This window comes from Chlamydotis macqueenii, chromosome 1, assembly GCF_036417535.1.
Source record: "Chlamydotis macqueenii isolate bChlMac1 chromosome 1, bChlMac1.mat, whole genome shotgun sequence".
In the NCBI taxonomy this organism is placed as follows: domain Eukaryota; kingdom Metazoa; phylum Chordata; class Aves; order Otidiformes; family Otididae; genus Chlamydotis; species Chlamydotis macqueenii.
Window position 1 is genome coordinate 53,284,140 of NC_141556.1, and position 11,140 is coordinate 53,295,279.

Below are 11,140 nucleotides of genomic sequence, written 5' to 3' on the forward strand. Positions count from 1 at the left end.
CGATCCCCCACGCACCCGGCGCCGAATAAACATGCCTGCTTTATAAGGCTCTCCGAGTTGTAGAGTTTGATCCGCGCGTCAGTCCCCCGGCGTGCTCTCCTGCCAGGCGGCTCAGCTCCTGCGATCCCGAGGAAAACGTGCGTCAGCTCCTCGGCACACAGTGCCAGGTGCGTGTAGCACGTGAGCCCTGCCCAGGCTCATTTGCTTCGTGTTGGCCATGGGCAAAGGCACCTTCTTTACACTGACACCAACACCCAAATTAGCCCGGCTGGGAAATTTCAAGTCGGGACGGTACAAAGCTCTGCAGATGACACCACAGGCGTTCCTGTTCACGGTTTCAGGGAAGGCTCCGACAAGCTTCCTGAGGCAGAGGCTGGCAGCTCTTTCTGAAGGGCTTCAATGGTCTTGGCTTGTTGCCGGACTGTGGCTTCCAGCCTGGCCTTTCCGACTTGGAGCCTGAAAAGGAAGTACAGGACTTATGACGGAAGTCCACCAGAGCACAAATCTCAGAAGAAGAGTGTGAAAGGACCTCATCTAAGCCAAAAGCATCTTTGAAAATTGTGTAGCATTGTCTCGCTGGGGCGCAAGAAGAGAGTCCTGTTGTTTTCACACAATGGCAGAAAGCGAAGCCTTGCTCCACTGTGTTGGTTCCTTACCGTTGCCTGCGTTCTTCCAGCTCTTGGACACCTGCAGTTCCACAAGACACGGCCAGAAGGCCCTGCATGTTCCTGGAAGCGGTTAGCTCCCTCTCTTTATTTTTTGTGATGTCCTTCAGGGAGTCGGCATAACACTCAGTGCAGATACGCCGTTCTTTCAATTCCTGCCGCTGTCAGACCGCAACAAGAATCCTCAGTAGCCAGCTTAGCTTTGATAAAAAGGAGTGGACTGCTTTGACTCTCACGTCAACTGCCAAAAGCCATGTTACTTCTTGACCTTCTACACAGGGGCCCCTGTCCTACATCTACATTGATTTCCTACAGTGTTTCCTAAATGCTGCCCCAACACTCCTTGTACTCCTCTCTCAAGGGCTCCAAACACTTTGCAGCCCCTTGTTGACTACTCCAACCCAGTTAGAAGCTCCTTCTGCTCCTGAAGTGACTTTTCAACTCCATAACAATGATGATGTCATGAGGGAATACAAGAAAGCACCGCCACAGCACTCCAGTATCCACGAGATGGAGTTGTTTGGCTGCTCGCCTGCGCCCATTTTAGCGGAGGAGAGAGCTCGGAGGGACGGCAGAAAGCTGCCCCAGCGGCAGGAGCACCGCTGCCCCGACCGAGCTGTGCGGACACGGCCGACACCAGTCCACCGGCTGCGGCCGCGGGGGTATCCCGGAGCTTCCCGCTCCTGTGGGGACCGGGGGGCGCGGCTTCCGGGCCCGGGGTGCTGGGGGTTGCCGGTGCCGGCTTCTGCTTCCGGGCTCGGGAGATGGCGGCGGGCGCGCGGCGGCGGCTTCTCCCAGCCTGGATGGGGGCGGCGGGGGACGAGCGGGCGGCGGCCCCCAAGGCTGGGGGGCGGGGGCGGCGGGCGGTGGCAGGGCCCAGGTAGCACCGCTGGGGCGGGGGCAGCGGGGGACGGGCGAGGCTGGGTCTTGCCCTGCCCGCCCTGATCGTCTCGCTGTGCGGTGCGCAGGGCGGCGGCGGTGCTGTACTGCATGAACGAGGCGGAGCTGCTGGACGTGGCCCTGGCGGTCCTGGCAGAGGTGAGCCGGGACCCCTGGGGGTGGGGACGCGGCCGAGAGGGCTCTGGGGCGCGGGCGTGGTGCGCTGCCGCCCCCGGCTCCCTGGCGGCCCCTCTCCGGGAGGCGGCTCTGGGGACGCTGCCGAGCGCCGCCCGAGTTTCTCGGCCCCTGAGGAAGGCTGCCGGAGGCTTCCGGAGGCTGCCGGGGCCGGCGCAGCTGCCTTTGACCCCGGCCGTCCAGCCAAGCGCTTCGGGACGAAACCCGTGTCCGCTGCGGACCTGGGGACTGGCGAGCGAGTGTCCATCAGGGATGGTGGGCTGCCACCCCCCGTCCCCTTGGGGTGCTCCCGGGTGAAGCCACGCACAGCCGGATCTGTTTGTTTTCCCTTTGATCAGAATCAACAGTGCGAGGAAGGTGAGGAGAACGTCCGGTCTGGTGAAGAGGAGCAGGAGCTCCAGCCAACACCAAATGAGGCTTCTGGAAGTACAGCCGGCGCGGGGGGAGGCAGCGACCACAGTCCAGCTCTCTCATCCCCTCCTAATGCTGATGCTGGTGCCAACGCAGAGAGGACAGGCTGGGAGAACTCTGAGGATGATGTTCTGAAATATGTCAGGGAGATCTTTTTCAGCTAATGTTGCCTCCTCTACGGCTCCCCAGGAGCAAAGGGGAGAGTGGGGAGGGTGTCCACTCCCACAGCACCGAGAACGGTGGCAGGATGGCCTGGAGGGAGCTGTGTGTCTGCAGTGTTGGTGGCCTATGGAGCTGGTACAAGGCCCCTGAAGGCCACCTGGGAGAAGGAAGGGGGCACTCTCTTCTCCTGTTGTGTGATGGAGTCAGTGGGATTTGGCTCCAGATTAGGTTATGGTCATTTCTGTTTGGCATCTCAGGGCACGGACAGATTAAAGAGGGTGTTCGTGTTTCTGTGAGTGTCCCTTTGGTGGATCAGTATTGGGACTGGAGGGGAGTAGGGAGTTACTGGCTCAGGAAGGCCTTTCCTGGCTCTGCAGAGCGAGGTAGTCACAATTCAGCCTTGGGGCTCCCTTGTCCTTGCAGTCCCTTTGTGACAGCTGCAGTGGGGCCTGGCAGGCTGTCGCCATTGGACCTGACACTGAATTTCCCTCCAGGCTAGGGCCGGCCTCCCATAGCTGAGGAAGACATGGATGGGAGCAAATTGGCAGGGGCAGGGACCATTGTGAGGGGGTTGACCCTGTGGCACTGTGCATGGGAGTCTAGGAAGGGATGAGGATGGCTCAGCATCCTCTTCCTGGTCTGAAGGGGAGGTTGAACAAACCGTATGAGGCTAGGGCAGGTGTGAGAGTCTTTACAGAAATAAAGAATTGGTCAAACCAGCATCACCAGCCACATCCCCATCAAGACTGCGGCAGGAGAGAAAGTGGACCCTCATGTTCCCAAAGGGGATGGGGAGGAAAGCAGATGCTTCTTTCTATGAGGTTACAGACATGGCATCGAGCGGTGCTGTGCACCGCTATGGTGGAGAGATCCCATCCAGAGCTCTGGCTATGATGGCCCAGCTGGGGCACTGCACTGTGACAGCCCTGGCCCTGCTCCCCAAGCACACCCATGCATGAGGCATGTGCTGGGCTTAGCTGGCTCTGTGGTGAGCTGCCCTCCTCCAGAACCAGTCTCTCCTGGATTCTCAAAGGCTGCTGGAGAGCTGGGCTCAGCCCCATAATATCAGTAGGGATAAACCTGGGGCTCTGTACCGAAATCCTCTGCTTCCTCGTGAAAACCGTCCCAATTAGGGCTGTGTTCAGCAAGTTGTGAGGCTGTGCCTCCATGTGCTCTGCTGCTGCTGGGGTTGGACGTGGGCCACTTCAGCCTGATAAACTACAGCAGAGTCACTCCAGATGTTATTCCAGCAGGTGAAGTACAGGTGCTCCAGCTGAAGAGAGAATTTCCAGTGCATGTTTGGGGCTGCCACTGCTGTGATAGTGTCGTAGTTTAGCCCTGCTTGGGACCAAGATATGCAATTTTGCACTCACTCTGCCCTCCGAGAGAATGGGGAAATAAAATAACAAAAAGATAAGGACAGGGAGAGATCATTCAAGTTATGGGCCAGACAGACTTGACTTGGGGAAAACTATTTATTTATTATTATTAATAAAACCAAAGCAGGATAATGAGAGAGAACAAAAAAACAACTTCCATCCACCCCTCCCTTTTCCCAGGCTTAACTTAATTTCAAATTATCTCTAGCTCCTTCCCCTGCGCCCTGAGCAACCCAGGGTGGGAAATAGGCAATGGAAGTTGTGGTCAGTTGATCACATGTTGTTTTCTGCCACTCCTTCCTCCTTGGGGGAAGAACTCCTCACATTCCTCCCCTGCTCCATCATGGGGTCCCTCCCATGGGCTACAGTCCTTCATGAACTGCTCTGGTGCAGGGTCCTTTTACATGGGATGCAGTCCTCAGGAACCAGCTGCCCCAGCGCTGGCCCTCCACCGGCCATAGCCTCCTTCAGGCCTCCGCCTGCCCTGGTGTGGGGTCCTCCACGGGCTGCAGGTGGATCTCTGCTCCTCCGTAGACCTCCATGGGCTGCAGGGGGACAGCCAGTCCACCATGGGCTGCACCGTGGGCTGCAGGGGAATCTTGTCAGGAGCAACATTACTCCTCCCCCTCCTTCTTCACTGACCTTGGCTTCTGCAGGTGTTACTCTCACAAGAAATTATTCACAATTGGTTCAGGCAGACACCTCTCAGGTTCTCTTCACATCTCATCTCTCCATTTCTTGTGGCCGGGCTGAGCTGAGTCAGGCCCAGAGGGCTGCATGGTGGGAGCCCACAGGGTGAGGGCTGCAAGGCCCACATGCCTCGTGCCTCCCCTTCTCTGCCTCCAGTTTGGCTTATTCACTTATTTTTTAAAAATTATTTTCACGGAGGTATTATCACTGTTGCCAATTAGCTGGGCCCTGGCCAGTGGTGGGTCTGCCCCAGACCCATCCAAGTCCACTGAACAAAGGGAGAACTTCTAGCAGCTTGCAGAAGCTGCCACTGTAGTCCCCACACTACACAAGACCAGGACAGATGTCAGTATGAAGCCACAGCTCCTCAAGTCACAGTTGCCTCAAATACATCCCCGGTTAGTCCAGGAGGTGGAGGAGGAGCAGAGTTTCTTTGGGCAACTCCAAGAAAGAAAGCCTGTTTACTTCTCTGCCTGCCTGTACTGAGGCTAGATATGGCCAGAGGGATGTGTCCACACTGTGATGGTTCTGATCTGTCCCCTTCACTGTCTTCTGGGTCAGGGCCATAACTGCTGTCGCTTTGACGTTGTGTTCCAGGCCAAGGGGTGCATTATGCGCTGCTGTTCCCAGGAAGCTTCCACACTGCTGTGGGTGTTGGTGTCTGCTGCCCACTCCTTGCAGGAGTGCTGCCAGCCAGCAGCAGCAATCACAGCCATGTGCCAGGGCATGGCTTTGGACTAAGGAACAAATTTCTACCAGTGCCTAAAGCTGTTGTGGGATTACTGTTTTAAATCAGGTTATCAATAGTTCTTGCATCTTCTTCACTGTCAAATGTAAATGGGCAGGGCCCCCTCAGTAAAAGGACTTTGACGTGGGTGTGTGTTCTTCACCCATCTGAGGTACATAGTGGCAGTGAGAATCTGGAGCAGTAGCAGAGCCTGAGTCGCAACCAGTGCCAGGAAGCCCCCAGTGAAATCACAGAGGTGAATCCACTGTGAGATCTGGAAAAGAAATATACCCAGGCCTCCAGACAGGATTATCATCATGATGATGGGTACGATGAGGATCACCTTCCAGCTCACTCTCTCCTCTGTGCACTTCACATATCCAATAAAAATGGTGTAGAACATGCTGAAGACCAGGCAGACATATACACAAATCCTGGCTAACACCATTCCTGTTAGGCTGATGCCCATCAACTGCAGATGCTTGTGCTTCAGGCACTGCAGCTTCCCAGCTGTCACATTCCACAGGCAGAAGTTGTAAAAGCCAATGCGTTTGTCAGGGAGGTTAACTAGGTTCCCAGCTTCACACACCAGTGCGTAGATCATCAAGGCCAAGGCCCCGGCAGCTTTGAGGAAGATCAGTGCAAAGAGCAGGTGCCCAGTGCACCTCTGTTGCAGGAGACCCATCCTCTGGCCTGAGTGCTTTCTTGATACCATGATAAAGCCTGCTGTGGGGATGCCTGCTGCAAAACATGAAGGGAGGGATCTCTTAGTTGTTGCGTGTTGTGGCACCCTTCCCAAGGTGTGCTCTGAGCCTGTGTCACTGAGGTCTCAGGACTCTCCTTGCACGTAGAGCAGGAGCATCTCAGTCCTCCCTCTGGCTGTGTTAGGCATATGTTCAAGTCGTGGAGGGGGATGCATTTTTGGTCACAACAAAGGTGGCTTAATGATGTCCTGTGTGTGGACTAGCACTTGGGAGGACAGTGTGGCTTCTTTAGGCCCACTGCATGCCCTTTGCACCATGGTCTCATGTTGGGCAAGAGAGGCATTTGTCAGCAAACTGCAGTGCTGGGAGGGGAGCAAAACACTGCTGTCTGGTAAGAAGGAGGTAAGAGCTATTCTGGGAAAATGTTTTTTTTTTCAGTTCTGGTCAGATAAGGATGTCTCTTGTGATTTTTAGATGAGTGAATAAAACACGGGCATGACAGGGTCTTAAGTGCAGGGCTCCCCCTGCTTCCACAGCCCCTCACCATCCTCATAGCCCTGGGACACCCAATGCCATTGATGCCACAAGTTTCCAGCATCCATGCGCTCCTAAGGCTCATGCATGCCCATACATTTCTGGGCGCAATAGGGCTGATCACCCAGAGCTCTGCTCTCTGCTGAGGCTGGCAGACATGGTGCTCCTCTGTCCCAGTTGCCTGAGGCCCAATGCCGCACATGGACAGGCAGTTGTGACACCACAAAGAGGCACCCTGGACCCACCCATAGCCACTCACCCTCCCCTGGGGCCCAGGGAGATGGATGCTATGGAGACAGACCTGTGATTGCCATCATCCTCACTCCTGTCTCAGACTGCCTGGCAAACCTGACTCCCTGCTCCTCTCCCAGAAGTGCGGACTGTCCTCAGTATCTTCTTGCAGGCTTCTGCTTTGCACTGAAAAACAGGGAAGTGGCATCAGGAAGGGGCATCACTGGCTGCAGAGCCATGCGGCATCACAGCACTGGCCACCCGGGTCTGCACAGAGGCCCAAACACAGGGCAAGTTGCTCCGAGACCCTACCTTCAAGCTCAGTCTCTGGCTTGAGGCTCTGTAAATAACTCCTTTCCTGCCTTTGCTGAGCATTATCTCCTGTGAATCATTTACCACCTTCCCTCAAAAAGTTCACAAGGTCAGTCCTGCTGTCTGCCCTCCACTGCCCATCGCCCAGTGGTATATTATCCAGGATGTCCCAGGCCATTGCCCCACAGCCACTTGTGGATTTGGTACAGTACAGCCTCTGAGTTTTTAAGAGCGCCAGGAGAGACTCCACTCACATCTGTGCCTGGTGCGTGACTGCAATGCTGGTGACTACACCCTTCTGTATCCCACTCCCTGTCTCCCTGGACACTTGCGAGTTGGGCATCTATGTTTCATGTGCACAGGGATAAAACTTCTCTGTCCCAGACTTCTCCTCCACACAGTCATAGCCAAGAGGAGCACACACCCAGCATGGAGGGGGTCACAGCATCCACACACTGGCTTGTCGCCTTCCCCTGGTCAATACCTCATTTCTTGTAGCTTCCCTTGGAGATCTTCACAACAGGCTTCTGGAGAGACTGGAAGATCACATGGAGGATGCCCATTATTCTGAATCTACAATGAAGACATGAATGACCAGGAAAATATCTATACTTGAGCCCAGAGCATGCTGCAGAATGAGACCTCATGCACATGTAATTTCACCAGGGTTTGTCTTGCCCCTTGGTATCGCCTCTTGGTTTGCCTGTCTTTACACATGCCCTCCTGCAGCCATGCATTGCTGCCTTTCTTCTCCCTGTCCCATAAGGGCTTACACTTGCCCACCATTCTCCCTGCCATCCTGCCTCACATCCTTCAGAGGGAGAACAAGTTACACTTGGAGGGGGCTCTCAGTTAGCTGACTGGGTCCCGAGAAATTTCTATCAGAACTCAGAGCTGGGACCGGTACAGCCCAGCTGGCTCCTGGCCACGTCCACCCACCAACCCTCGCTGTCGTATTTCTTTAGACCCGTTTCCTAAGGAAGGCAGGCTTCTAGAAACATGGGCATTTTGTTCAGTCATCTCACATTACCTTTTACGTGTCCCCCCCACACCTCCATAAAGTATAAAAGCAATTAAAAATTGTCATAGTTGCACATGTTTACTAGAGAGGGAACAGAGAATTAAACTCCTAGCAGGTTTGTGGAAATATATGTCAGGGGTGTAGGAGAGCCACCTCAGAGACCCTGTGCTGCTATGTGACCTCTGCATGTGTGAGAGCCCAGGGAAATCCGGCGGTATCTCTGCCCTCTCCTCTGCTTTGAGGCTCATGTTTTTAAGGACCTATTTTCTTTTCCCAGTGATGACCCTCTGTTCAATCTGCCAAATTGCTGGCAGATTTGCCCCTCAGCCTCCTGCTGCCTCCCCAGCCCAGCCCAGCCCCAGGAGTGACTGCCGCAGGGACAGAAATGTGCCTGGTGTGGGTGCCCTGTGCCAACTGGCACCCTGCCACCAGCGCAGCCGCAGACACAGCCCTCATGAGCTCTGTGGGAAATAAACAGGAAAGAGCTGCTACCCGGTGTCCAGTCTGGGCTTTTTCCAGGTATCTACAGCCCTTCTGCCTCTAAGGAGATGCCTGTGCCTTTAGACGGGAAAGTCCACAGCTCTACCTCAAAGGCGCAAGAAAGAAGAGCCCGAGCACGGTGCAGCAAGCCCTAGTCTGGCTTCATTCCCCTGTTTCTGGGCAGGCATTGCTGGAAGCACTGGACTTCACCACAGGAGAGCTCTGTGTCTCAGTCTCTGGGGCAGAGAGAGGCTCCATGTGCACAGCTCAGGAGCTCCTTGGGGTGTCTGTGTGCAAGACGGGGCTCGTAGGGACCCTCTGTGATGCTGGGACTGCATGGCCCTTCCTAGGCTGGGGCTGTGCCTTCCCCCCAGGGAGCTGCTGGCTGAGTGCCTGGGAAAAGGCAGTGGAACGGGGAGGCCAAGGCAGACAGCTCCGGCGCAGGATCTGGCCTCTGTGCAGGGACAAACATCTCTGTGAAGCTGCTGGACCCTGCCGCAGCAAACAGGCTGAATGCAAAAGGGTGAGGAGACAGGCATTTTCTCTTGCATGAAAAGCCCTTCAGAAGACTTGACTTTCCTGTATCCCCCCTCCCCAGCTGCTGGGAGGAGTAATGCTGTGCGAGAACCGTGGGAAAGGAAGGCAGCTTTGGACTCGGCACCTTTCCTTCAAGCCACTCGCTTTCCCCAGCATCCCTCTTTTTCCCCCGAGGCAGGATTGGCTGCGGGGAAACAGCAGGTGAAGAAAGGCCGCTGACAAGCTAAGGATTGGTGGCAAACAGAAACCAGCAGCAGCACACAGAACTGCATGCAGAACTACCTCAAGTGTCCCGCAGCTGAGGAAGGACCTGCTCCCTCCCAGACATTTGCACCCTGCAGCACCACTTCTTCTCCTGGAAGCTCCCCTGATGCCAGTGGCATTATAAAGGTGAGGGACCCAGTGAAGGATACTTACAGGCTGCCCATCCAGCTGAGTGTGGAGCTGAAACACACTGGAGAGGGTCAAGGTGCTGCCCTGGTGAGCTGAGCAGATCTGTGAGTGCTGCCAGATCCTGTGCAGGCTGAGCTCTGACACCACAGCCCCTTTTGTGTCACACGCAGCTGCTTCTGCTTTCTGTTTCGTTTTGAGGGCTATGGGAGCCTTATGCAGTGCTCCTCCCTGGTACTGCGTCATCTAAATATGAACAAGTAAACAAGTGGAGCCCAGCCACCGCCATCTGAGCCAGGGGCAGGTTTGCCCTTTCTTCTCCCATCCATGCTAACTGTCATGAATAACCAATTGGATTACACTCACACAGGAAAGCTGTGCTACTAGAACGGGTTGGGTGTCCGCAGGGGCCTAGATGAGTTTGTTTTGTTTGGAGACTTCTGTAGAGGTGACTGACCATCCTACTGCTGACCCCCATACCGCAGCACTGTCGGAGTTCACTGGCCTCTTTGCCCTTCTTGCACTTTGAATGGTGCTCCCCTCCGTCTGCTTCCAACATCCAGTTTCACCCCAGCTCCCCCTCACCCACAGGCACAGTGCCTACGCAGAAGCAGCACAGAAGAAGCGGCAAGCTGCCTGCTGTGACAGGAAGCCTGTGAAACCTCGAGTGATGTAAGGGGAACTAGAGAGATATAAGCCACAAAAATCATTCCTCCATTTCACCAAAAAACCAAATACATATTACACTGAGAAACATTTGACATAAAATTTGTCAAGTTTGTCAATTTTGCTTTCTCTAGTTCTCCTGACCAGACCCAGAGCCATTTGTCCTGTCCCATAAGCAGCCTTGGTGGTGGGTCTGTTAGGAGAGGTGTGTGTTGGGGGGTGATAGGTGTGGGATACCTAGCCATGAAGCTGTTCACAGATTCCCACCTAGCAATTCCACATTTTGAAACCTCCAGGTGGTTCACACGTTGTGAACTTGTAATATTGGTACTCATATCCAAGAGCACAAGGTAGTGAAAGGAAATGCGGGTTAGGAAGCCCTAAGAGAAGCTCAGTAGGTAGAGCCATCAGGCAGGTGGTGGTGAGGAGGTACCTTCCTATCTGGCCTGTGTGCGTGGAATAATTTTAGTATTGAGAAGGACAGGGATCTGGGTCAAGGTGGTTTGGATCACAGATGGCTTGGGCAGGGGTTATGGTGGGAGAAATCAGGGGCAGGAGCGGAAGTCTTGCAGCAAATAAAGCCTAGCAGGCCATAACTGCTGAGCTGAATGTGGTGAATGGTGGAGACACAGAAGAAAGTCTTGGGGTTGAACACAGCTGTCATCTAACACTGGGGCTGCTGGCTGGGAAATTCAGAAATGAGCAGTGAACACTGAAGTGAGACCTGTGTTCCAGTGAAGAAACAAGCATTGGCAGGAGGCATGTTTGTGCTCTCAATAGAGGCAGTCATGCCTCATGCCACTCACTTTTCTGTCGTTCAGGAAGGAAAAGGGTGTATGATTTCGGTCTGGTAATCAGCCTACTCCTTAGCTGGCCTCAGCACTGCAGGGGAAGCTGCTGTTTTGCTAACACAGGCCAAAGGCACAAGCAGCTCCTTCACAAACATTCTCACTTTTCATTGAGGTCCTGTTTGCTGAGACAATGAGGATGGCTGCCACAGTGGGTCAGCTCCATCATGCCACAGTACTCCTTCGAGCTGCTGTCCTCCTAGATAGGTGTCTATCCCCTTGCCATCTCCTGCGCCTGAGCCTTCATGAGTGTGACAGATGGCCACACATCTTGGTTTTAGCCTTTGCACACACCTCCATTTCTTTGGC

The 11,140-nt window shown here is 54.6% G+C and overlaps 2 protein-coding genes across 4 annotated transcripts; one reads left to right on the forward strand and one right to left on the reverse strand.

Moving 5' to 3' along the window:
• Window positions 1–1,418: 1,418 nt before the first annotated feature.
• Window positions 1,419–2,602, forward strand: CYREN (cell cycle regulator of NHEJ). Its single transcript, XM_086751094.1, has 3 exons — window positions 1,419–1,545; window positions 1,634–1,703; window positions 2,078–2,602. Exons 1-3 carry the CDS (start codon window positions 1,430–1,432, stop codon window positions 2,312–2,314), a joined length of 423 nt encoding a protein of 140 aa, XP_086607220.1. The 5' UTR covers window positions 1,419–1,429; the 3' UTR covers window positions 2,315–2,602.
• Window positions 2,603–4,563: 1,961 nt separating this feature from the next.
• Window positions 4,564–9,484, reverse strand: TMEM140 (transmembrane protein 140). Of its 3 annotated transcripts, none has more exons than XM_086751073.1 (4): window positions 9,345–9,484; window positions 7,374–7,462; window positions 6,648–6,763; window positions 4,564–5,846 (listed from the first exon to the last, which is right to left on the reverse strand). In XM_086751073.1, exons 3-4 carry the CDS (start codon window positions 6,661–6,663, stop codon window positions 5,209–5,211), a joined length of 654 nt encoding a protein of 217 aa, XP_086607199.1. In that variant the 5' UTR covers window positions 6,664–6,763; window positions 7,374–7,462; window positions 9,345–9,484; the 3' UTR covers window positions 4,564–5,208. The 3 variants fall into 3 exon arrangements, with proteins under 3 accessions (XP_086607199.1, XP_086607194.1, XP_086607209.1); XM_086751068.1 differs by having other exon boundaries at window positions 4,564–5,849; XM_086751083.1 differs by lacking the exon at window positions 6,648–6,763 and having other exon boundaries at window positions 4,564–5,849.
• Between the last annotated feature and the right edge of the window lie 1,656 nt (window positions 9,485–11,140).

Excerpts from the sequence above, each read along its gene's own strand:
- CYREN (XM_086751094.1), top strand. The coding sequence starts at position 1,430 with ATGGCGGCGGGCGCGCGGCGGCGGCTTCTCCCAGCCTGGATGGGGGCG. Across the intron at positions 1,546-1,633 it reads CGGGCGGTGGCAGGGCCCAG|GGCGGCGGCGGTGCTGTACT; the intron begins GTAGCACCGCTG and ends TGCGGTGCGCAG. Across the intron at positions 1,704-2,077 it reads CCCTGGCGGTCCTGGCAGAG|AATCAACAGTGCGAGGAAGG; the intron begins GTGAGCCGGGAC and ends CCCTTTGATCAG.